Source organism: Bombina bombina, chromosome 5 (genome assembly GCF_027579735.1).
Source record: "Bombina bombina isolate aBomBom1 chromosome 5, aBomBom1.pri, whole genome shotgun sequence".
Lineage (NCBI taxonomy): Eukaryota > Metazoa > Chordata > Amphibia > Anura > Bombinatoridae > Bombina > Bombina bombina.
The window spans coordinates 505,747,361-505,770,510 of record NC_069503.1 but is presented as its reverse complement, the minus strand read 5'-3'; the positions used below and the strand labels follow the sequence as shown (position 1 = coordinate 505,770,510).

Genomic DNA, 23,150 nt, shown 5'->3' with positions numbered 1-23,150 from the left:
TTTAAAGTTGTGACATTCAAAGCTTTATAAAGTGACATTCAAATGTGAACCTTAGTACACTGTCATATCTTGGTATTGGTAATTATGAAAATCACGTATTACGACATCGGGCCATATTATGCATTTTTTTACAGGTACATAAAGGTTAAAGGGACAGCAAATTGTATAAATTATATTTACAATATTTTTCCCCTTCCTTGAAATATATTAACATACTAGATGTACTGAATACTGGAAGCGACAGCACTACTAATTATATCTATATATGTAAATATAGCTGCACGAGAGGTATTGCCAAACTACCACAATAAATAAAAATAAATTCTCAGCACTCTTTAATGTAATAACTTTTATGTATTTATATTATACAAGAATGAAATGATAATATAATGATATCTTCCCAGCATACTCTTCATTCACACAGACCATGCTCAAGAGAAATGGAGGAAGAAAGAGATTATAACATAGAACCCTAGGCGTCCCTAGAGGAAAAAAATGATGCTGTCAGTGTCATGAGAAAAGTGGAAAGTTATACTCCACAAATATAGAGGAATAGAGTAACGTCCATTATAGTAACATAGGAATGTCCCAAAAAGTAATATACAATTTAAACTTGTCTTAGTCCCATGTGTTGACTGTCCGTTATCTTCAAGTATATATCCCTTTAAGAGTATATTTGTAACTCATATGTTTGTACAGGGAAATGTCCTTGGTCAGTTACCGGTCACAAAAACATATATATAGGAAGTCCTTATAAAAGAAGGTCACATATAGTTGTCCCATATATTGAAGAGAAAAAAACAATCCGTTATCACCCATACACCCTAGAATAGAATAGAAAGGTCTGTATCACACTTATCACAGTATTCCATATATTCTCGAAACAAAGTGGGGTGTAAATGACTTCTTAATCCACTAGGGATTCTTTTTTGTCTGTAATATTCTGCTAAGGTTTAGCATACTAGATGTGTGTGAAAACATTTAAAGGCTAGATTACGACTGGAGCTCTATCGCACTCGCTCTCGCACTAACTCAGCTAGAAGTAAGCTTTTTGCGCTCATCGGGTAGAGCTCGTATTACAATTTGAAAGGAAAACTTTTTCACTTGTGCGCTAACCTGATGCGTGCAAAAAGGCGAACTTCGAATATCGCGATTGTGTTAACATATTCCCCAATAGTCTTCAATGGAGCAAGAATGTAGCCACTAATCAGCATCTGCTATCCAGGGTGCTGAACCAAAAATGGGCTGGCTCCTAAGCTTTCATTCCTGCATTTTTTTTTTAAATAAAGATACCAAGAGAACAAAGAAAGATTGATAATAGGAGTAAATTATAAAGTTGCTTAAAATTGCATGGTTTATCTGAATCATAAAATAAAAAAAATGGGGTTTGTTACGGTTGCCTCCAGGCTGGCTTGAAGTTGGACCGTAGAAAAGGATGCTCCTAACGCTCACCAAAGGAGCAGCAGCACCGTAGACACTATAACTGCTGCGTAGCCACCATACGTAATGCAGACTCTCCGCTTCCCTGTAGTGATTATGGCTGTCCCCTACAAACATGAGTCAAAGCTGCAAGTTAGAGGGTCAGAATAGGTCTGATGTGCTGGAACACACAGCCTGCTTTTTATTGAGGTTACATGCAAAAAAGACACTCTCAGGGGGAGGCATAAAATCCCCAATCACACATTTGATACATTTAGATAGAGAGGCAACGCCCTTTGACAGGCCACAACAGCAGATAACATTACACACAAGAAAACAATGCAGTCCACCTTATCACTACTAGCAGTCTGATTAGACAATGGGAATGTGTATCCCTAAACTTAATTAGAGCGGATCCCAGCAAACTTGTATTTAGAATTGAACAAAATTAACTCTTAATGGCACACAATGAAAACCAATGCCTTTGCAATAGTGCTCCCCCTCTGTGGAACACTCTGCCTGTGTGGCACTTGGTTCAGCAAGCCCTATCCACTGAACCAAGTGGGAGAAAGCCAGGGACAAGTCATTTCACAGGTCTGGGGACATAGTCTTAAAGGGGCATTGTTCACCAAAGTCACAATATGTCCCCAGACGGTTCTTAAAGGGCCATACACACCCAATAAAAGTTAATATGTTCTCAGGGGCACAATCTTCCAGGGGCCATAGTCATGAGGAAGGAGGCTGGCAAATAGGCTTCTCCAAAATCCAGGGAAGCAGGACAATTTTCCATTTAAAGGGCCAGTTACAAATAGCGGTTTGTAACAGGGTTAATATCCCTTTAATATCTAGTTAGCAGCAATTGTTTTTTCAATAGCCAAACTTCACCCACAAATTTCCCTTTTTGGAGAAGCCAATCAGGAATGGGGTAGACACAGCTAACCACTATAATTTTGTCAGCAACAATTGTATTGCTTTGCCATTCCTTATCTGATAATCTATACCGTGGCCAATAAGGTACAATGACAGGGTTAGTCTTGTGTAGCCTTTCATGTGCTCTTCCAGTCCTCATAACTGAAAAGCTCTTACTTTTCAGAGTTACATTATAAGAGAGGTTTTCAAATTAAATAATAAAATATTTTAGCTAAATTTTCACTATGCATAATTGAACATTTTATACTTTTATACTATAATCTCAGACAGTTTTAATGACACTTGAAGTGCTGTGCTGAGGGCTGCATAGGCCGTTCTCGGCTGCATCATTTCCCCCTATGCATTATGGGTTTTCTCTCAGGTACTGCATACGGGTCCTGTGCAGTGGCAGTGATGCCAAGGAAGAAGCTTTGTGGTTAGCTCAGATATCCTGGCAGAAATATAACAAGTGAGACACAAAAGGACATGCCAGCCCTCAGTGCAGCACTCAGAGGTCCATTAAAACTCACTCAGCCCATGTTCCTTAGTTTGTCTACCCCTGTACTAGGTTATTGTCAGTTGTCATGTGCTAAACCTTTTCATAGAACTATCTTCAGTGTCTCAGAAATTACCCTATATCTAAAAAAAGGAATTTCCCATTAATATTTTACAGGTCTTGTTTTTAAATATAAAAAATAAATAGTGAAAGCATCTCTCTTTTACATCTAAATCTATTAATGTAATCTGTATCATATATTTCTTCTGTTAAGTGTGATCAGTCCACGGGTCATCATTACTTCTGGGATATTACTCCTCCCCAACAGGAAGTGCAAGAGGATTCACCCAGCAGAGCTGCATATAGCTCCTCCCCTCTACGTCACTCCCAGTCATTCTCTTGCACCCAACGACTAGATAGGATGTGTGAGAGGACTATGGTGATTTTATTTAGTTTTTTTTCTTCAATCAAAAGTTTGTTATTTTTTAATAGCACCGGAGTGTGTTATTCCTTCTCTGGTGGAGTTTGAAGAAGAATCTACCAGAGTTTTTACTATGATTTTAGCCGGAGTTGTTAAGATCATATTGCTGTTTCTCGGCCATCTGAGGAGAGGTAAACTTCAGATCAGGGGACAGCGGGCAGTTTAATCTGCAAAGAGGTATGTAGCAGTTTTTATTTTCTGACAATGGAATTGATGAGAAAATCCTGCCATACCGACATAATATCATGTATGTATATTTAACATTTGAGTATTCTGGGGAATGGTACTTCACTGGAATTACACTGTGTATATAAGACTTTAGCCTAATTGCAAAGCAACAGGTTTTTTAATAACTCTTAATTTATGTTAAACGTTTTTGCTGGAATGTAAAATCGTTTCCATTTTCTGAGGTACTGGGTGAATAAAATGTTTGGGCACTATTTTTCCACTTGGCAGTTGCTTGATCTAATTATGACAGTTTACTGATCTCTCTCACTGTTGTGTGTGAGGGGGAGGGACCTCTTTTTGGCGCTTTTGCTACGCATCAAAAATTTCAGTCAGAAGCTCATTGTTTTTTCCTGCATGTTCCGGTTTATCTCTACAGAACTCAGGGGTCTTCAAAGCTTGTTTGAGGGAAGTAATCTAACAGAGCTGTGAGATTATAGTTGACTGTGATAAAAAACGTTTATTCTTTAACTTTTTTATGCCATCAGGGTTAGTTTTTCTTTGCTAATGGGAACAAACCTTTACTAAATTGTGTTTTGTTTTTCAAAGTTTATTGATTTCAACTGTTATATATCTTTCAGTGCTTCTTAAAGCACAGTACGTTTTTTCATTGTGTTTTACTTGAATAATATTTCCAAGTTGCAAGTTTATTTGCTAGTGTGTTAAACATGTCTGATTCAGAGGATGAGACCTGTACTATTTGTGCCAACGCCAAGGTGGAGCCCAATAGAAATTTATGTACTAACTGTATTGATGCTACTTTAAATAAAAGTCAATCTGTACAAATTGAACAAATTTCACCAAACAACGAGGGGAGAGTTATGCCGACTAACTCGCCTCACGTGACAGTACCTGCATCTCCCGCTCGGGAGGTGCGCGATATGGTGGCGCCCAGTACATCTGGGCGGCCATTACAAATAACATTACAAGATATGGCTACTGTTATGACTGAGGTTTTGGCTAAATTGCCAGAACTAAGAGGCAAGCGTGATCACTCTGGGGTGAGAACAGAGTGCGCTGATAATGCTAGGGCCATGTCAGATACTGCGTCACAACTTGCAGAACATGAGGACGGAGAGCTTCATTCTGCGGCTGACGGTTCTGATCCAAACAGATTGGATTCAGATATTTCAAATTTTAAATTTAAGCTGGAAAACCTCCGTGTATTACTAGGGGAGGTGTTAGCGGCCCTGAATGATTGTAACACAGTTGCAATACCAGAGAAAATGTGTAGGTTGGATAAATATTTTGCTGTACCAACAAGTACTGACGTTTTTCCTATACCTAAGAGACTAACTGAAATTATTACTAAGGAGTGGGATAGACCCGGTGTGCCGTTCTCACCCCCTCCGATATTTAGAAAGATGTTTCCAATAGACACCGCCACACGGGACTTATGGCAAACGGTCCCTAAGGTGGAGGGAGCAGTTTCTACTTTAGCTAAGCGTACCACTATCCCGGTAGAGGATAGCTGTGCCTTTTCAGATCCAATGGATAAAAAGTTAGAGGGTTACCTTAAGAAAATGTTTGTTCAACAAGGTTTTATATTACAACCCCTTGCATGCATTGCGCCGGTCACGGCTGCAGCGGCATTCTGGATTGAGTCTCTAGAAGAGAACCTTAGTTCAGCTACGCTGGACGACATTTCGGACAGGCTTAGAATACTTAAGCTAGCTAATTCATTAATTTCGGAAGCCGTAGTACATTTAACTAAACTTACGGCTAAGAATTCCGGATTCGCCATTCAGGCGCGTAGAGCACTGTGGCTAAAATCCTGGTCAGCTGATGTAACTTCTAAGTCCAAATTACTTAATATACCTTTCAAGGGACAGACCTTATTTGGGCCCGGTTTGAAAGAAATTATCGCTGACATTACAGGAGGTAAGGGCCACGCCCTGCCTCAAGACAAAGCCAAATCTAAGGCTAGACAGTCTAATTTTCGTTCCTTTCGGAATTTCAAAGCAGGAGCAGCATCAACTTCCACTGCTCCAAAACAAGAAGGATCTGGTACTCGCTACAGACAAGGCTGGAGACCTAACCAGTCCTGGAACAAGGGCAAGCAGGCCAGGAAACCTGCTGCTGCCCCTAAAACAGCATGAATTGAGGGCCCCCGATCCGGGATCGGATCTAGTGGGGGGCAGACTTTCTCTCTTCGCCCAGGCTTGGGCAAGAGATGTCCAGGATCCCTGGGCGCTAGAGATAATATCTCAGGGATACCTTCTGGACTTCAAATACTCTCCTCCAAGAGAGAGATTTCATCTGTCAAGGTTGTCAACAAACCAAACAAAGAAAGAAGCGTTTCTACGCTGCATACAAGAACTATTGTTAATGGGAGTAATCCATCCAGTTCCACGGTCGGAACAGGGACAGGGGTTTTACTCAAATCTGTTTGTGGTTCCCAAAAAAGAGGGAACTTTCAGACCAATCCTGGATATAAAGATCCTAAACAAATTCCTAAGAGTTCCATCATTCAAAATGGAGACTATTCGGACAATTTTACCCATGATCCAAGAAGGTCAGTACATGACCACAGTGGACTTAAAGGATGCTTACCTTCACATACCGATTCACAAAGATCATTACCGGTATCTAAGGTTTGCCTTTCTAGACAGGCATTACCAGTTTGTAGCTCTTTCATTCGGATTGGCTACAGCTCCAAGAATCTTCACAAAGGTTCTAGGTGCTCTTCTGGCGGTACTAAGACCGCGGGGAATTTCGGTAGCTCCGTACCTAGACGACATTCTGATACAAGCTTCAAGCTTTCAAACTGCCAAGTCTCATACAGAGTTAGTACTGGCTTTTCTAAGGTCACATGGATGGAAGGTGAACGAAAAGAAAAGTTCACTCGTTCCACTCACAAGAGTTCCCTTCCTGGGGACTCTTATAGATTCTGTAGAAATGAAGATTTACCTGACAGAGGACAGGTTAACAAGACTTCAAAGTGCTTGCCGCACCCTTCATTCCATTCAACACCCGTCAGTGGCTCAATGCATGGAGGTAATCGGCTTAATGGTAGCGGCAATGGACATAGTGCCATTTGCTCGCTTACACCTCAGACCACTGCAACTATGCATGCTAAGTCAGTGGAATGGGGATTACTCAGACTTGTCCCCTTCTCTGAATCTGGATCAAGAGACCAGAAATTCTCTTCTATGGTGGCTTTCTCGGCCACATCTGTCCAGGGGGATGCCATTCAGCAGACCAGACTGGACAATTGTAACAACAGACGCCAGCCTTCTAGGTTGGGGTGCCGTCTGGAATTCCCTGAAGGCTCAGGGACAATGGAGTCAGGAGGAGAGTCTCCTGCCAATAAACATTCTGGAATTGAGAGCAGTTCTCAATGCCCTCCTGGCTTGGCCCCAGTTGACAACTCGGGGGTTCATCAGGTTTCAGTCGGACAACATCACGACTGTAGCTTACATCAACCATCAGGGAGGGACAAGGAGCTCCCTAGCAATGATGGAAGTATCAAAGATAATTCGCTGGGCAGAGTTTCACTCTTGCCACCTGTCAGCAATCCACATCCCGGGAGTGGAGAACTGGGAGGCGGATTTCTTAAGTCGTCAGACTTTTCGTCCGGGGGAGTGGGAACTTCATCCGGAGGTCTTTGCCCAAATACTTCGACGTTGGGGCAAACCAGAGATAGATCTCATGGCGTCTCGACAGAACGCCAAGCTTCCTCGTTACGGGTCCAGATCCAGGGATCCAGGAGCAGTCCTAATAGATGCCCTGACAGCACCTTGGGACTTCACGATGGCTTATGTGTTTCCACCCTTCCCGATGCTTCCTCGATTGATTGCCAGAATCAAACAGGAGAGAGCATCAGTGATTCTAATAGCACCTGCATGGCCACGCAGGACTTGGTATGCAGACCTGGTGGACATGTCATCCTGTCCACCTTGGTCTCTACCTCTGAAACAGGATCTCCTGATACAGGGTCCTTTCAAACATCAAAATCTAACTTCTCTGAAGCTGACTGCTTGGAAATTGAACGTTTGATTTTATCAAGACGTGGGTTTTCTGAGTCAGTTATTGACACCTTAATACAGGCTAGGAAGCCTGTTACCAGAAAGATTTACCATAAGATATGGCGTAAATACCTATATTGGTGTGAATCCAAAGGTTACTCTTGGAGTAAGGTTAGGATTCCTAGGATATTGTCTTTTCTACAAGAAGGTTTAGAAAAGGGTTTATCTGCTAGTTCATTAAAGGGACAGATCTCAGCTCTGTCCATTCTGTTACACAAACGTCTGTCAGAAGTGCCAGACGTTCAGGCTTTTTGTCAGGCTTTGGCCAGGATTAAGCCTGTGTTTAAAACTGTTGCTCCGCCATGGAGTTTAAACCTTGTTCTTAACGTTTTACAGGGTGTTCCGTTTGAACCCCTCCATTCCATTGATATAAAGTTGTTATCTTGGAAAGTTCTATTTTTAATGGCTATTTCCTCGGCTCGAAGAGTCTCTGAGTTATCAGCCTTACATTGTGATTCTCCTTATTTGATTTTTCATTCGGATAAGGTAGTTCTGTGCACTAAACCTGGGTTCTTACCTAAGGTAGTCACTAACAGGAATATCAATCAAGAGATTGTTGTTCCTTCTTTGTGTCCAAATCCTTCTTCGAAGAAGGAACGTCTTCTGCACAATCTGGATGTAGTTCGTGCCCTAAAGTTTTACTTACAGGCAACTAAGGAATTTCGACAAACGTCTTCCCTGTTTGTCGTTTACTCTGGTCAGAGGAGAGGTCAAAAGGCTTCGGCTACCTCTCTTTCTTTTTGGCTTCGTAGCATAATTCGTTTAGCCTATGAGACTGCTGGACAGCAGCCTCCTGAAAGAATTACAGCTCATTCTACTAGAGCTGTGGCTTCCACTTGGGCCTTTAAGAATGAGGCCTCTGTTGAACAGATTTGCAAGGCTGCAACTTGGTCTTCGCTTCATACTTTTTCCAAATTTTACAAATTTGACACTTTTGCTTCCTCGGAGGCTATTTTTGGGAGAAAGGTTCTTCAGGCAGTGGTTCCTTCTGTATAAAGAGCCTGCCTATCCCTCCCGTCATCCGTGTACTTTTGCTTTGGTATTGGTATCCCAGAAGTAATGATGACCCGTGGACTGATCACACTTAACAGAAGAAAACATAATTTATGCTTACCTGATAAATTCCTTTCTTCTGTAGTGTGATCAGTCCACGGCCCGCCCTGTTTTTTAAGGCAGGTAAATATTTTTTAAATTATACTCCAGTCACCACTACACCCTTGGTTTCTCCTTTCTCGTTGGTCCTTGGTCGAATGACTGGGAGTGACGTAGAGGGGAGGAGCTATATGCAGCTCTGCTGGGTGAATCCTCTTGCACTTCCTGTTGGGGAGGAGTAATATCCCAGAAGTAATGATGACCCGTGGACTGATCACACTACAGAAGAAAGGAATTTATCAGGTAAGCATAAATTATGTTTTTCTTAATTAAAAAACAGTTGTGTCTTAGTTGTATAAAATGTTTTATTTTATATGACACATGGTATGTCTTGGAACTGCTTAATATGCATGATTTCTGATTGGCAGCATGTTATCAGAGCGCAGAGAGCCATAAACAATGAGATGGCGCACCAGCTGTATGTATTGCAAGTGCTGACCTTCAACTTGTTGGAAGATAGGATGATGACTAAAATGGATCCCCAGGATCAGGTAAACCAAGAAACATGTAACTAAACATAGTGAAAATATCTTCTTTAGAAGAAATTTCTAAAGGCCAGTGTATCTATCTATCTATCTATCTATTTATCTATCTATTGTATATTAGAAAGACATTTTATTTTGTTTTGTTTTAGAAACTAACAGATATTTTTAGGAAAGGAAATTGACCCATTAACTACAATAGTATTGCATTAAAAAATACATTGCTATTTTGAATTTCATTCAAGTAGATTTTTTTTATGAATTTTAAAGTTTTCTATAATTTCTCTGTCCCCTGTATCACATGACAGACATCAGCTAATCATGCCCTCATATACGTATAGGATCTGTAAATTATTGCACATGTTTAGTAGGAGCTAGTGCCTCAGCTTTTTCTTTTTTCCTTCCTTAAGGCAGGGAGAGTCCACAACTTCATTCCTTTCTGTTGGGAAATACAACACCTGGCCACCAGGCGGAGGCAAAGACACCCCAGAAAAAGGCTTAAATATCCCTCCCACTTCCCCTATCCTCCAGTCATTCTTTGCCTTTCGTCACTATAGGAGGTGGCAGAAAAATGTCAGAAGATTTTAGATAGTCCTGTAATGGGTATGTTCCTTTCAAGAAAAGACTGGAGTTTTAAGTAATCATGTCACCCTCTCAGTTAGAGTATTGATAAAAGTTAGAGTCTGGAGATGCAGGGAAAGTTTTTCTGTGAACCCATCCAGACTGTCGCCTAACAGCTCCTGAGCAATCAGTGTTGACGAGTTTCACTGCTTGCTGTTACACACTCAAGTCCATGTCAGAAGCGTTGCTGCAAGACTGTCACACTTGAGAGGCTGTGCCTGTTCCGCAGCATTGATCCTGGAGGTAAGACCGTTTATATTTACACTTTTGCTATAGAGGGTCACAGTGTAACACCTTTATGCCTCAATAGGATCAAGGGTTAATATCTCCTTCAGGGAGATTATTTGAACAGATAGGGGTTATTTATAACTGCTTTAATGTGAGAGTTTTTTGGGCTCATAGACTGTGTGCTTTTAGCTTGAAACAAACCGGTTTCACTTTAGTTTTTGAGTGTTGTGCAGCTCATAATAGCTTAGCGCCTTTTTCATAGCAGGGGAAGTCCTGTCCTACGCTCCACGTGATGGGGTGCAGTCTTTTCATTTCCTATGATCCTGTTGCGGTCATCACTCCTAAAGAGAGCGTTCTCACTGTTAGCTGTCTGGGTCTTGGAGGTGGTGAGTGTCCCAGCCATTGGGATTATAAAGGTGCCATTTTTTTTTTTAAATAAAAACATTTACTTTTTGTCTGTCCTTCTGTGAATATATCTTGGCTATGGAGGACTCTGATACTACATTAGAAGGTTCCGCTCCTTCTGTACTGATAAATAATTCCTATTTATATTGTGAGGAGGCTGTGGTTTGCCCGCCTGCTCAATTTCGTTCCATTTGCCTAAGCACTGTTCTAAAGTCTAAGAAGGGAGACACGCCTGCTAATACTCATAGCGCTATTAGCCCCTCTGAGACGTCTACCTCTCAGGAATCTGGGTCCTGAGAGATTACTACCCTTTCTACACTACTCGCTCCAAATGCAGTTGCCCACAGCTTTTTTCTGGCGGACTTTACTGCGCAGTTACAATCAGCGGTGTCTGCGGCCCTGAATTCCTTACCTCGCTCTAGCAAACGCAAGAGAAAGGTTAAACATAATTCTTCTGACCTAGAGTCATTTAAATATTTGTTGGATTTAGCTACTATATCCGAGGATGAGTTAACCTCTGTAGCTTCAGAGGGTAAACTTTCTGAGTCAGAGACTTCAGTTGAGCATCTGTGTTTTTTATTACAGGAGGTTCTGTCTACGCTAGAGGTTCCAGAGGCTACACTCCCTGAGGAACCTAAGATCCTTAAATTAGACAGGGTTTATGAAGACAGGAAGGTCCCTCCTGACTTTTCCTGTGCCAGTTAAGATGGCGAACATTATTAGTAACGAATAGGAGAAAATGGGAACTTCTTTTTCTCCCTTGTCTACTTTAAAAAAATTATTCCCAGTCCCTGACTCTCAAAAGATTTGTGGGGCTCCATCCCTTAAATGGATGGCACTATTTCTAAGCTGGCAAAGCGTACTACTATCCCTCTGGAGTGGAGGATAGTTCTTCTTTTAGAGAGCCTATGGATAAGAATATGGAAATGTTTCAACATACAGGTTTTTTATTTCAACCGGCGGCAGCTGTAGCCGCAGTTGCTGGAGCAGCTACCTACTGGTGCAACACTCTGTCGGAGCTCATTGAGGTGAAGACTCCCCTCAAGGATATTCAGGAGAGAATTAAGGCTCTGAGAATTGCTAACTCCTTCATCTGTGACGTGAATATGCAGATTATTCGCATAAATGCGAAGGCTTCTGGCTTTGAGGTTCTAGCCGCTGGGTTGTTTGGTTGAAGTCTTGGTCTGCGGATATGACTTCTAAATCCAGACTTCTAAATCTATTATTTCTACGGTTACTGGAGGGAAAGGTGCCTTCCTATGACAGGATAAGAAAAATAGGCCTAAGGGATGGCAATTGACTAATTTTTGTTCTGACAAATCATGACAACAGCAATCCTCATCCAAGTCCGAGCAGCCCAAGAGTAGTTGGAAGCCGGCTCAGTCCTGTAATAAGTCCAAACAGTCTAAGAAGCCTGCCTAGAACAAGTCAGCATAAAGGGGCGACCCCCGATCCGGGATCGGATCGAGTAGAGGGCAGACTGTCTCTTTTTTCAGATGCTTGGTTCCAGGATGTACAGGATCCTTGGGTCCTGGAGGTTGTATCTCAAGGATACAGGATAGGATTCAAGTCTCATCCGCCCAAGGGCACATTCCTACTCTCCAACCTGTCTACAAGACGAGAAAAGAGGGATGCCTTCTTAGGTTGTGTACAGGATCTCTCCTCTCTAGGAGTTATTGTCCCAGTACCTACAGCAGAAAGAGGTGTGGGGTTTTATTTAAACCTTTTCGTGGTTCCAAAGAAGGAGGGAACTTTTCGTCCAATTCTGGTCCTAAAGTACCTAAACAAGTTTCTGAGTGTTCCCTCTTTCAAGATGGAGACAATACGGTCAATCCTTCCTTCAGGAAGGACAGTTTATGACCACAATAGACCTGACGGATGCATACCTTCACGTCCCAATACACAGGGAACATTTTCAGTTCCAGAGGTTTGCCTTTCTGGACCAACACTTCCAGTACATAGCTCTTCCGTTTGGCCTAGCTACTGCTCCAAGGATATTTTTGAAGGCTCTGGGGGCTCTTCTAGCCTTTGCCAGAATACAAGGTATTGCAGTAGCGCCTTACCTGGACGATATCTTCGAACAGGCACCATCTTTTCTTCTAGCGGAAGAACATTCAGAGTCCATTCTTAATCTTCTTTGATCACATGGATGGAAGATAAACTTGGAAAAGAGTTCTCTTACTCCAAGTACAAAGGTGAATTTCCTGGGGACAATAATAGACTCCATATCAATGAGAATATTCCTCACAGATTAGAGATGTTGCAAGCTAAATACTGCTCGTCTTGCCCTCCAGGCCTCCTTGAGACCCTCAGTGGCTCAGTGTATGGAGGTGATCGGACTCATGTTGTCCTGTATGGACATCATTCCTTTTTCCAGATTCTATCTCAGAACCTTACAACTATGCATGCTGAGACAATAGAACGGCGACCATTCAGATCTGTCTCAACAGATTGTGCTGGACAACCTGTTGAGAGACTCGCTCTCTTGGTGGCTCTGTCCAGATCATCTGTCCCAAGGCACATGCTTCTTGAGACCGTCCTGGGAGATTGTGACTACGGATGGACGCAAGCCTTTCCGGCTGGGCAACCGTTTGAGGTGCCAAGAAGGCACAAGGACTGTGGACTCAGGAGTCCTCCCTTCCGATCAATATTTTGGAACTCCAGTCAATCTTCAATGCCTTGAAGGCTTGGCCCCTTCTGGGTTCATCCCAGTTTATCAGATTCCAATCAGACAATATAACCATGGTTGACTTCATCAACCAAGCATCAGGGGGGGAACGAGAAGTTCCTTGGCGATTAGAGAAGTATCTCAGATACTAGAGTGGGTAGAGACTCACAGATGTACTCTGTCAGCGATCCACATTCCGGGTGTGGACAACAGGGAAGCGGACTTCCTCAGCAGGCAATCCTTTCACCCAGGGGTCCACCCCGAGGTGTTTGCCAAGATATGCAGCGAGTGGGGGACACTGGAGATAGATCTCATGGCATCCCGCCTCAATACCAAGCTACCCAGGTACGGGTCGAGGTCGAGGGATCCTCAGGCGGAACTGATAGATGCCCTATCAGTACCATGGAGGTTCAGACTCGTATATCTTTTTCCTCCATTACTGCTTCTCCCTCGTGTGGTGGCTCGCATCAAGCAGGAGAGAGCATCAGTGATTCTGATTGCTCCATCGTGGCGGTGAAGGACGTGGTTTGCGGATCTGGTGGGGATGTCCTCATTTCCTCCGAGGAGGTTACCTTGTCGCAGAGATCTGCTGATACAGGATCCTTTCGTTCATCAAAATCTAGATTCTCTGAGGCTGACTGCGTGAAGATTGAACGCTTAGTCTTAGCCAAGAGAGGGTTCTCGGAGAGTGTTATCGACATTCTGGTTCAAGCTCGTAAGCCAGTTACTCATCATATCTGTGTGAAGAGCGTGTTTTTTCCTGGCATAAGGTTAAGGTTGCCAGAATTTTATCTTTTCTCCAGGATGGACTGGAGAAGGGTCTATCTGCTAGTTCCCTGAAGGGACAGATATTGGCCCTGTCGGTGTTACTGCACAAGAGATTTTCTGGGCTTCCGGATATGCAGTCCTTTGTTAAAGTGAAGGTCAAGTCTGTGGTTGTGGGTAGCAGTATTCAATATGTTACCTAAAAACAGTATGAGGTTCATTCATCATATTATAGCTAAAATCAATTAAAAGTTTAAATTTTTACTTTTTATAATCGCTCCGTTTCATCTGTATAATCCGCCCGTCATTGTGCCTTCCTTGATTGACATAGTGACGCTCCAATCGATTGTTTAACCCCGTGGCGTCCAGCCCCTTTTCGGTTTCGTCATCGAAACCTAATGCGCATGCGTGTTAATACATAGCGCGTCATCATCGGCATGCTCGTCCATGTTACGCGCATGCGTTGTCCGATCTCCAAATGTCATTTACATTGAATGCACAGCATCGCTCTCTCGCATCGTAGCAAATCAGCTGTTATCTGTAAGAACGCTACGCAAGTCTGTCAGTGACTCACTCGCAAGATCGCTCTGCACATTCGAAAAGTTTATTGTACAGTGTTTGTCATTACTGTCAGTATATCAATTCAAATGTATTTATAAACCTAATTTTTTTTCAATATATGTAAATATATGATAACATTTAAACGATTATTCTACATCTTATTTTTATCAAGCCTTTGTGTACTATTTTGAATAACAGCAGCAATTAAATAAATCTATTTTGTAATCTAGTAAACTTTTATACATTTATATGAAATTGAATGTGTTATATATTAATGCAAATATATATTTTATTTTGACTTTATTTATATAGTTACACTTTATACTTTTGACTTTATATATTCATGCTCCAGCTGTACATCGATATGTCTTCTTAGATGCTGGAGCATGAATATATAAAGTCAAAAGTATAAAGTGTAACTATATAAATAAAGTCAAAATAAAATATATATTTGCATTAATATATAACACATTCAATTTCATATAAATGTATAAAAGTTTACTAGATTACAAAATAGATTTATTTAATTGCTGCTGTTATTCAAAATAGTACACAAAGGCTTGATAAAAATAAGATGTAGAATAATCGTTTAAATGTTATCATATATTTACATATATTGAAAAAAAAATAGGTTTATAAATACATTTGAATTGATATACTGACAGTAATGACAAACACTGTACAATAAACTTTCCGAATGTGCAGAGCGATCTTGCGAGTGAGTCACTGACAGACTTGCGTAGCAATGAATGCTACAAATTGTTTAGTTTACTGCATACACAGTTACGACAGTTAATGAAACGCATGCGCTATTGTGCTGACCATACGCATGCGCATTTCAAACATCACAAGGGTGCACGAGCGTAGTCCTCTTGTAATACACAAATCAACGTAATCAAAGCAGAATCAGGAAGTCTGGTATGGGCGGAGATAATTGCGGTAACGGAGGAACATTATAAATACATATTTTTGGAAAAGGGTTAGTTTCTTAAATATATAAAGTCAGCAATTTTAATGTTTTAAACATAATCTTCAACATAATGTATTTAACAGCAGAAAAAATGACCTTCACTTTAAGGCTCTGACTAGGATCAGACCTGTGTTTAGATCTGGGGCTCCGCTTGGAGTCTAAATCTTGTTCTTAGTGTTTGGCAGCAGGCTCCGTTTGAACCTATGCATACTGTTGACATAAAATTGTTATCTTGGAAGGTTCTTTTTTTGCTTTACAATGTGACTCCCCTTATCTTGTTTTCCATGCTGATAAGGCGGTTTTACAAACTAAATTAGGGTTCTTACCTAAGTTGGTGTTGGATCGTAACATTAATCAAGAAATTGTTGTTCCTTCCTTGTGTCCTAATCTTTCTTCAGCGAAGGAACGCTTGCTTCACAATCTGGATGTGGTTCGTGCCTTGAAGTTCTATCTTCAGGCTACTAAGGAATTCAGAGCATCTTCCTCTTTGTCATCTATACGGGGAAGCGTAAGGGGCAGAAGGCTACTATGACTTCCCTATCCTCCTGGTTAAGGAGTGGGCCGACAGCCTCCTGAGAGGATAACAGCTCATTTCACTAGAACAGTGGCTTCCTCCTGGGCTTTTAAGAACAAAGCCTCTATGGATCAGATTTGTAAGGCGGCTACCTGGTCCTCCTTACACACTTTTTCTAAATTTACAAGTTTGATGTGTTTGCTTCGGCAAACACATCAAAAGCAGCTTTCGGGAGAAAAGTTTTGCAGGCTTTGATGCCCTCAGAATAGGGTCTGTCTCTTTTTTTGTTCCCTCACGTTATTCCTTCAGTGTCCTCTGGAGCTTGGGTATAGTTTCCCCAACAGTAAGGAATGAAGTCATGGACTCTCACTGCCTTATGGAAGGGAAACATAATTTATGCTTAGCAGATAAATTCCTTTCTTTCCTGGCAGGGAGAGTCCACGACCTTGTTCGTAATTTATTTTTTTGTTCGGCGTCCCCCTTTTTATATATTTTTCTTCTTGCACCTTTATACCCTGATGTTTCTCCTACTGTTCCTTGTTCCCTCGGCAGAATGACTGGGGGATAGGGGAAGTGGGAGGGATATTTAAACCTTTGGCTAGGGTGTCTGCCTCCTCCTGGTGGCCAGGTGTTGTATTTCCCAACAGAAAGGAATGAAATCGTGGACTCTCCCTGCCAGGAAGGAACAGAATTTATCTGCTAAGCATAAATTATGTTTATTTTGTCTGTATAAAAGATAGTGCAAACAATTGTAAAAGTTATGATCTGGAGCGTGCTGAGGTCTTGAGCATCAAACTTTGTAAAAACTGCTGCCATGTAGTGCTGAAAATATGCCCCTCAACAAAGGACAAAAAGAGAAAAAGCTTTTTTTTTATTGCATGGTCTCACTAAAGTTTTATTTGAAATTGTATGCCCCTTTTACGTTTAAAAAAAGTAATAATTATAATGCCTATTTTTAGATTCAACAAATACAAAAAAATACTTTAAACATTGCCAATAATTTGTATAAGATTTTTATATGATTTTACCTCTGGTAGAACACAAAATGTAAGGGCTATCTATTTCTTTCCATGCAGGCCCAAAGAGATATTATTTTTGAATTGCGTAGAATCGCCTTTGATGTTGAACCTGAACAAAACAATATCGGTGGAAGTATCGAGAAAAGAAAATCTATGTACACTAGAGACTACAAAAAGCTAGGATTTACTGTGAGTATGCTCTGTTTTATTTAAACAAAATCTTTTTGTTTTGATAACAATAAAAACACTGGACTCTGCATAAAATCTGAGATGTGAATAAAATGTAAACTTCTAAATATCAGTGTTTAAAATTAATAGCGAAGTGCATAATTTCGGTATTTGTTTAGAGAAACACAGAAAATGGCCGTGGTCTGTGGCATTCGGCTCATTTTGGCGCTGTATTTATTAGAGTAAAAATGCAACACACAAATATCTGTGTAAATAATGTGTTGCGTTTTTCTCTAATAAATGTGGCCCCAAAATCAGTGGCCATTTTCGGCAATTCACTAACGAACACCAGCATCCCTACAAAATAATAGTAAGCACACATGCACTAATTTGGTAACTATGCACATATGTCATTGGCTTAACACATCTAGTAAGTCAATGACATATGTGCACAATTACCAATCACCAGCTAGGACTCTGCAGAGCATTGCTCTCTAGAGCTGAGTTTCAAGGGATTAAACACATAGATATAAGCAATAGTAAAATGCTTAAACACATAAGAGCATTTTGTTTTTGCACATTCATGTTCCTTTATGTTCTAAATATATACTTTTTTAAATTTCTGTAGTAACAATGCAATATAGATTATGTTTGTAAGATAGATATCATATATAAAGGCATCTACATTCAGACTAAATGATTATATACACGTTCTCTTTTCCCTGAAATATACTGTCCTGTCAATGACAGTGGGAAAATTTACTGATAGATCTCACCTCCACTGTGATCTGTTCCTATAAAATTCTTAGTAGTTGATTCACTAAAGCTCACTTATGTAAACGTTACTTAATTTAGCCCAATGTCTTGTAACAAGATCATACTATATATAGTAACCTGGTGTTGCACAATGTTACAACATTACTCTGCTTATATTTTTCATGCTCTAGAGCACGATTTTCCAACCGTTTTCTATTTTTTCTTCACTTGTATAGCATTTGAAAATATTTTAGATGTTCTATTTATTAAAAGACAATGATGAGTGAGCCATGTGTTACCAAGATAAGTCTAATAAAGCTGAATGTAGAGTGAGAGAGACAGAAACAGCTACATTTAGATTAGGGCTGCAACTAACAATTATTTTCGTAATCGATTAATCGGCCGATTATTTTTTTCGATTAATCGACTAATCGGATAAACAATAAATATTTTCTTTCCCTATATTTAAAATAAAATACACATACTGAGTGTTACAAATATAAACTTCTGACTAAAACTTTACATTAAAACAACTGTTGGTCCAATTTTTAAGCAGCAGAGCAAATGTTTATAATCAAGCAAAACAAAACCGCAAACTGATTTAAAAAAAGGTAGAACTAGTAAGAGGGAGACTACCACTGTTTATAACATTCTGTTATTCACTCTTTCAAACTTTGCATTGAAATGGAAAAATGTTAACATGACCTCCTGCTTCTGGCTGAGGCTGGCTCTCTTTTTTGCCTGCAGCAGAGAAGAGGCACTCAGATGGTGTTGAGGTGCCTGAGATGCATAAATAGGGTTTTGCCAATTTCACCAAGGTGGGATATTTATCTTTGTTAGTTCTTCACCAATGCAAGGAGCCTCTCAACAAAGTAAGCATGGACTTCATTGTAACATAAAATTATCTTGAATATCTATATGCAGTGATAAATAACCATCTATAAGGTTAAGGGGGGAAATATCTAGTGCACTCTTAAAATAAGATATATACTTATAAAGGTTGAATTTGGTACATATTCCAATTAATAAAAAATTGGAAAAAAAGAAAATGCAAAAGTGCTAAAGACTATATATCAGTAACAGGACACAGCCTTACACATTTATCTATAGAGTACATATATCACCAATAGCAAGATATCAATTCATATAACAAATGCCATCAATCTAGGGCTAGGTGTAAATAACACTGATATATGTCACTATATCATGCAAAGCATATCCCCAAATAACCTGATTTTATATAAACAATCCAAATTATGACTCCTATTTTATTTCTGGACAGGAGTAGTAAACTAAAAAGAAACTTATACTGTCCTGAAAAAGTGAAAAGTAAAATGTCTGTAGACGTCCTTTAGGCTAAGGGCATAACCATAAAACACAATACCATATGCAGGAGCTCACTGGAGCAGTGGCGGTTCTAGACAAATTTTACTGGGGGGCCAAGGTGGGGCCAGTGTTTAATCAGGGGGGCACATTAAAAAACAGAAACAAATTTTATATATATATATATATATATATATGTGTGTGTATGTGTGTGTGTATAAATGTATACATACACACACACACATTCATTCACATATACATATATATATACAACTTTAACAGGTAAGTCCAGCACCTTTCTTAATGCTATTTTTTCAGCATTTTTTCAGCAACCTTTTTTCAGATTACAGCAGTGCACGATCACTGAGTGGGGTCTGCGAGCCCACATTTATAGATATGGAAAAAGCAAGATAGCGTCAGCACTTCTTCATATAAAATTTCACTTTATTGAGGTTTCAGACAAAGATAAAAACAGCGACGTTTCGAGTCAACACAGACCCTTAGTCATGCAATGGATTATGGGAAAAATCACCTTCTTTTATAGCACCTGTGTATCAATTAACTTGATTTGCCTACATATAATCAAAATGCCATTTTGGAATTTTTGACCCCTAACAGGTCAGAATGATTAGTGAATAATCTTTGTATCTAAATTACAATTTTTCTTATGATGCAAGGTTTATGTTTGGTGATTTTAACCCAAGACTATGTTACAACATATGTGATACAACCCACATTGTTAAAAACATATCATACAAAGTTACAAAACTATTTTACACTAATACTTATAAAAACAAATGAAGATCATAGTCTTTGTTTAGACCATTCGGACTGAGTGTTTTTAGATGCTGTATCCACCATACCTCTCTTTTCTTTAACAGTAACTCTCTGTTACCCCCTCTCCTTTGTTTTGGTATGTGGTCAATTATTTGGAATCGTAGCTGGCTAACTGTATGTCCAGCATTGATAAAATGTGATGACACAGGTAGTGTCATGTCCTTACATCTGATGGAAGATTTATGGGCACTTATCCTATCCTTGATAGGGTTAATGGTCTCTCCCACATAGCCCCGCCCACATGGACATTTCAGAATATACACTACATAATCAGTATAGCATGTATATAAGCCTTTAATTTCACGTTTCTTGTTATCATTTATTTGTGCTATGTATTTCCCCTTAATCATGGAATTACATTGGGCACAGTTAAGGCAGGGGTATGATCCTTTGTTAGCTGTTGTAAGATAGTTTATGGTATCTTTCTTATTGGTACCTACATCAGATTTTACAACTAGGTCTCTAATATTTTTGACCCTCTTAAAGGAATTAATTGGTGGTTTTTTAAATTCCTCAATGTGTGGATTCGTTTTGTTCAATATATACCAATGTTTTTTAACAATTTTTGTGATATTATTACTAAATTGATTATATGTTGAAGAAAAAATAAGTTGTTTTTTGTCAATCTGCTTTTTGTTTTTGCTTTTATTAGATGTTACATCATTTGGTTCTCTAGTTTTTAATTTAACTGTTTGTTCATTAGTGGTTATGACAGCTTGTGGGTAACCCCTATCTAAAAATTTCTTTCCCATTTGTTTTAATCTTACTTCTTGTAGATCTTTTTCTTTTACATTACTCATTGTTCTTATAAACTGACTCTTGGGGATGGCGTTAAATACCCTATCTGGGTGGTAGCTGTCAAAATGAAGCAATGTGTTACGATCTGTTGGTTTACAGTATAGATCCGTTATTAAACAGTCATCTTTTTTGTACACCAAAGTATCAAGATAGCTTATTTTGAACTGTGAGTGGCTGATTGTGAATTGCAAACTTGTTGTACAATTGTTTAATTCCTCCATAAAGTTCTCAAGGGACTCCAATGTGTCCCCCCATATGCCAAATATATCATCTATGTAGCGTAGCCATATTTTACAGTGGCTTTGATATTCATTGTTTAAATAAACATATCTGTTTTCAAATTGGCTTACGAATATATTGGCATATGAGGGGGCCACATTGGAGCCCATGGCGGTTCCCTTCCTCTGTATATAATATGTGTCTTGGAACAAAAAATAGTTAAGATGTAATATTATATTCAACATATCTTCTATGAAATCACATTGAGCATTAGTATATATCTTATCTTTTTTGATAAGATCCAATACAGATTGAACTCCTGATTCGTGTGGAATTGAAGTGTATAGACTCACTATATCTAGTGTAAATAATATATCCTTTTCACTTATTCTTACTTCATCTATTCTAGTCAGGAAGTCCCCTGTATCTTTTAAAAATGATTGCTGGCCTGCCGCTATTGGGTTCAAAATTTTATCTAGAAAAATTGCTATGTTTGCAAAAACTGATTCCGTGCTTGCCACTATGGGTCTACCCGGTGGTTCCTTAAGATTTTTGTGAATTTTCGGGGTAGTATAAAATACAGGCGTAATGGGGTCTATTTTTATGAGAAATGTGGCTAAATTCTTAGTAATAACTTTATTTTCCAAAGCCTTGTCTATTACTGCCGTTATTTCTTTTTTGATGTCTGGTAAAGGGTCATGGTCTAATATAAGATATATTCCACCATCTGATAGTTGGGACAAAATTTCCTGTATGAAATATTCCTTATCAAGGACCACTACCGCACCGCCCTTATCTGCATTTTTAATCTCAATTAGATTGTTGTTGGATAGGTTTTTTAGGGCCTTACGTTCTGCTGTAGTGACATTGGAACTCATTCCATATTTAGGTGTTATATATAATTTATGGATATCCTCTTGAACTAGCTTAATGTATGTTTCAACTCCAGAGTTGGAAGTACTGGGTACATACTTAGATTTATTTGTCAGTCCTAATGGTCTAGTGTCAAATGTGTCCCTCTCATTTACTGTGTTGCTAAATACTTTATCAGTGTCTACAATATTACCAAAGTATGCTTTCAACCTTAAATTTCTAAAAAAAACGATATAGATCTTTCTCTATGGTAAATTGATTAGCATGTACAGTTGGACAAAAGGATAGCCCTTTATTAAGGACACTTAGTTCATCTTTAGTGAGTTCATATTTTGAAATATTAATGACTAATGTCTCTGCCGGGACTGGCATCTCGCACTGGTTAGTGCCATTACATATCGTATCATTTGATGTTATGCTATATACGTTACCACTCCCGGCAGTTTGTTGTAATATATCGGAAGTCCCATTTATTTCTTGCGACCCTTCGGGAACCGTTTGCTCCTCAACCTGTTCGATTGCCGGTGGTCGGGGTTTCCAGCTCTTATGTTTCCGTCCTCCCCTCCGGTATCGGTATCTGTGCCCATGTATAAAAAATCCTCCGATGAGGATGAATCTGTGGCTGTCGTTGTCTTTTCTATGGCGTGTCTCCTTCCTCGCCATGCTCCGCGTCCTCTTCCTGGTCGCCTCCATCCGACGTCATGAACCTCTTCCTCATTGGTCCAGCGGTACACGTGATTTGCCTTGTAATCCTCGTCGTCTCGATTGAACTTATTTCTCTTAATCTCCTTTAACTCCTTCTGGTAGTCGTCAAGGATCTTGTCAATCTCTTTCTTTGTCTTTAGCAAATCATCAGCAGAGAAGTGAGTATTTACTTTATTTTCACTTTCAGATACCACTCTTTTTTGTATCTCAATCTCTTCCTGCAGGCATTCCACTGTCCAAACAATGATATCGAATGAACACTTATTCAGTATACATTCAAATCTTTTTTTGTATTTATCATTGTTGGTCATGATTGTCGGTCTCAGCTTTATTCTTAAGCCCCTTGGAATTCGTCTTACACGGAAATATTCCGCAAGGGTGACACTGTGTAGTTCATATGACAGGAGCTTTTTCCTTGCCTTTTCCCACACTTTGACAATGCTGGCATTTGATATTCCTTTCAAAAAGTCTCTTGGACCTCTGGCTAAAGCCGTAATTCTTGAAGCATCTAAATCCGAATATGAAAAA

General features: G+C 39.7%; 1 protein-coding gene across 1 annotated transcript in view; it reads left to right on the top strand.

Moving 5' to 3' along the window:
- ELMO1 (engulfment and cell motility 1) overlaps positions 1–23,150 on the top strand; it is a 1,021,083-nt gene that overhangs the window by 384,984 nt on the left and 612,949 nt on the right. Inside the window, exons 13-14 of the mRNA XM_053714416.1 lie at positions 9,079–9,201; positions 17,001–17,132. Coding sequence (XP_053570391.1) covers positions 9,079–9,201; positions 17,001–17,132 — 255 coding nt within the window. The remainder of the gene's footprint in view (positions 1–9,078; positions 9,202–17,000; positions 17,133–23,150) is intronic.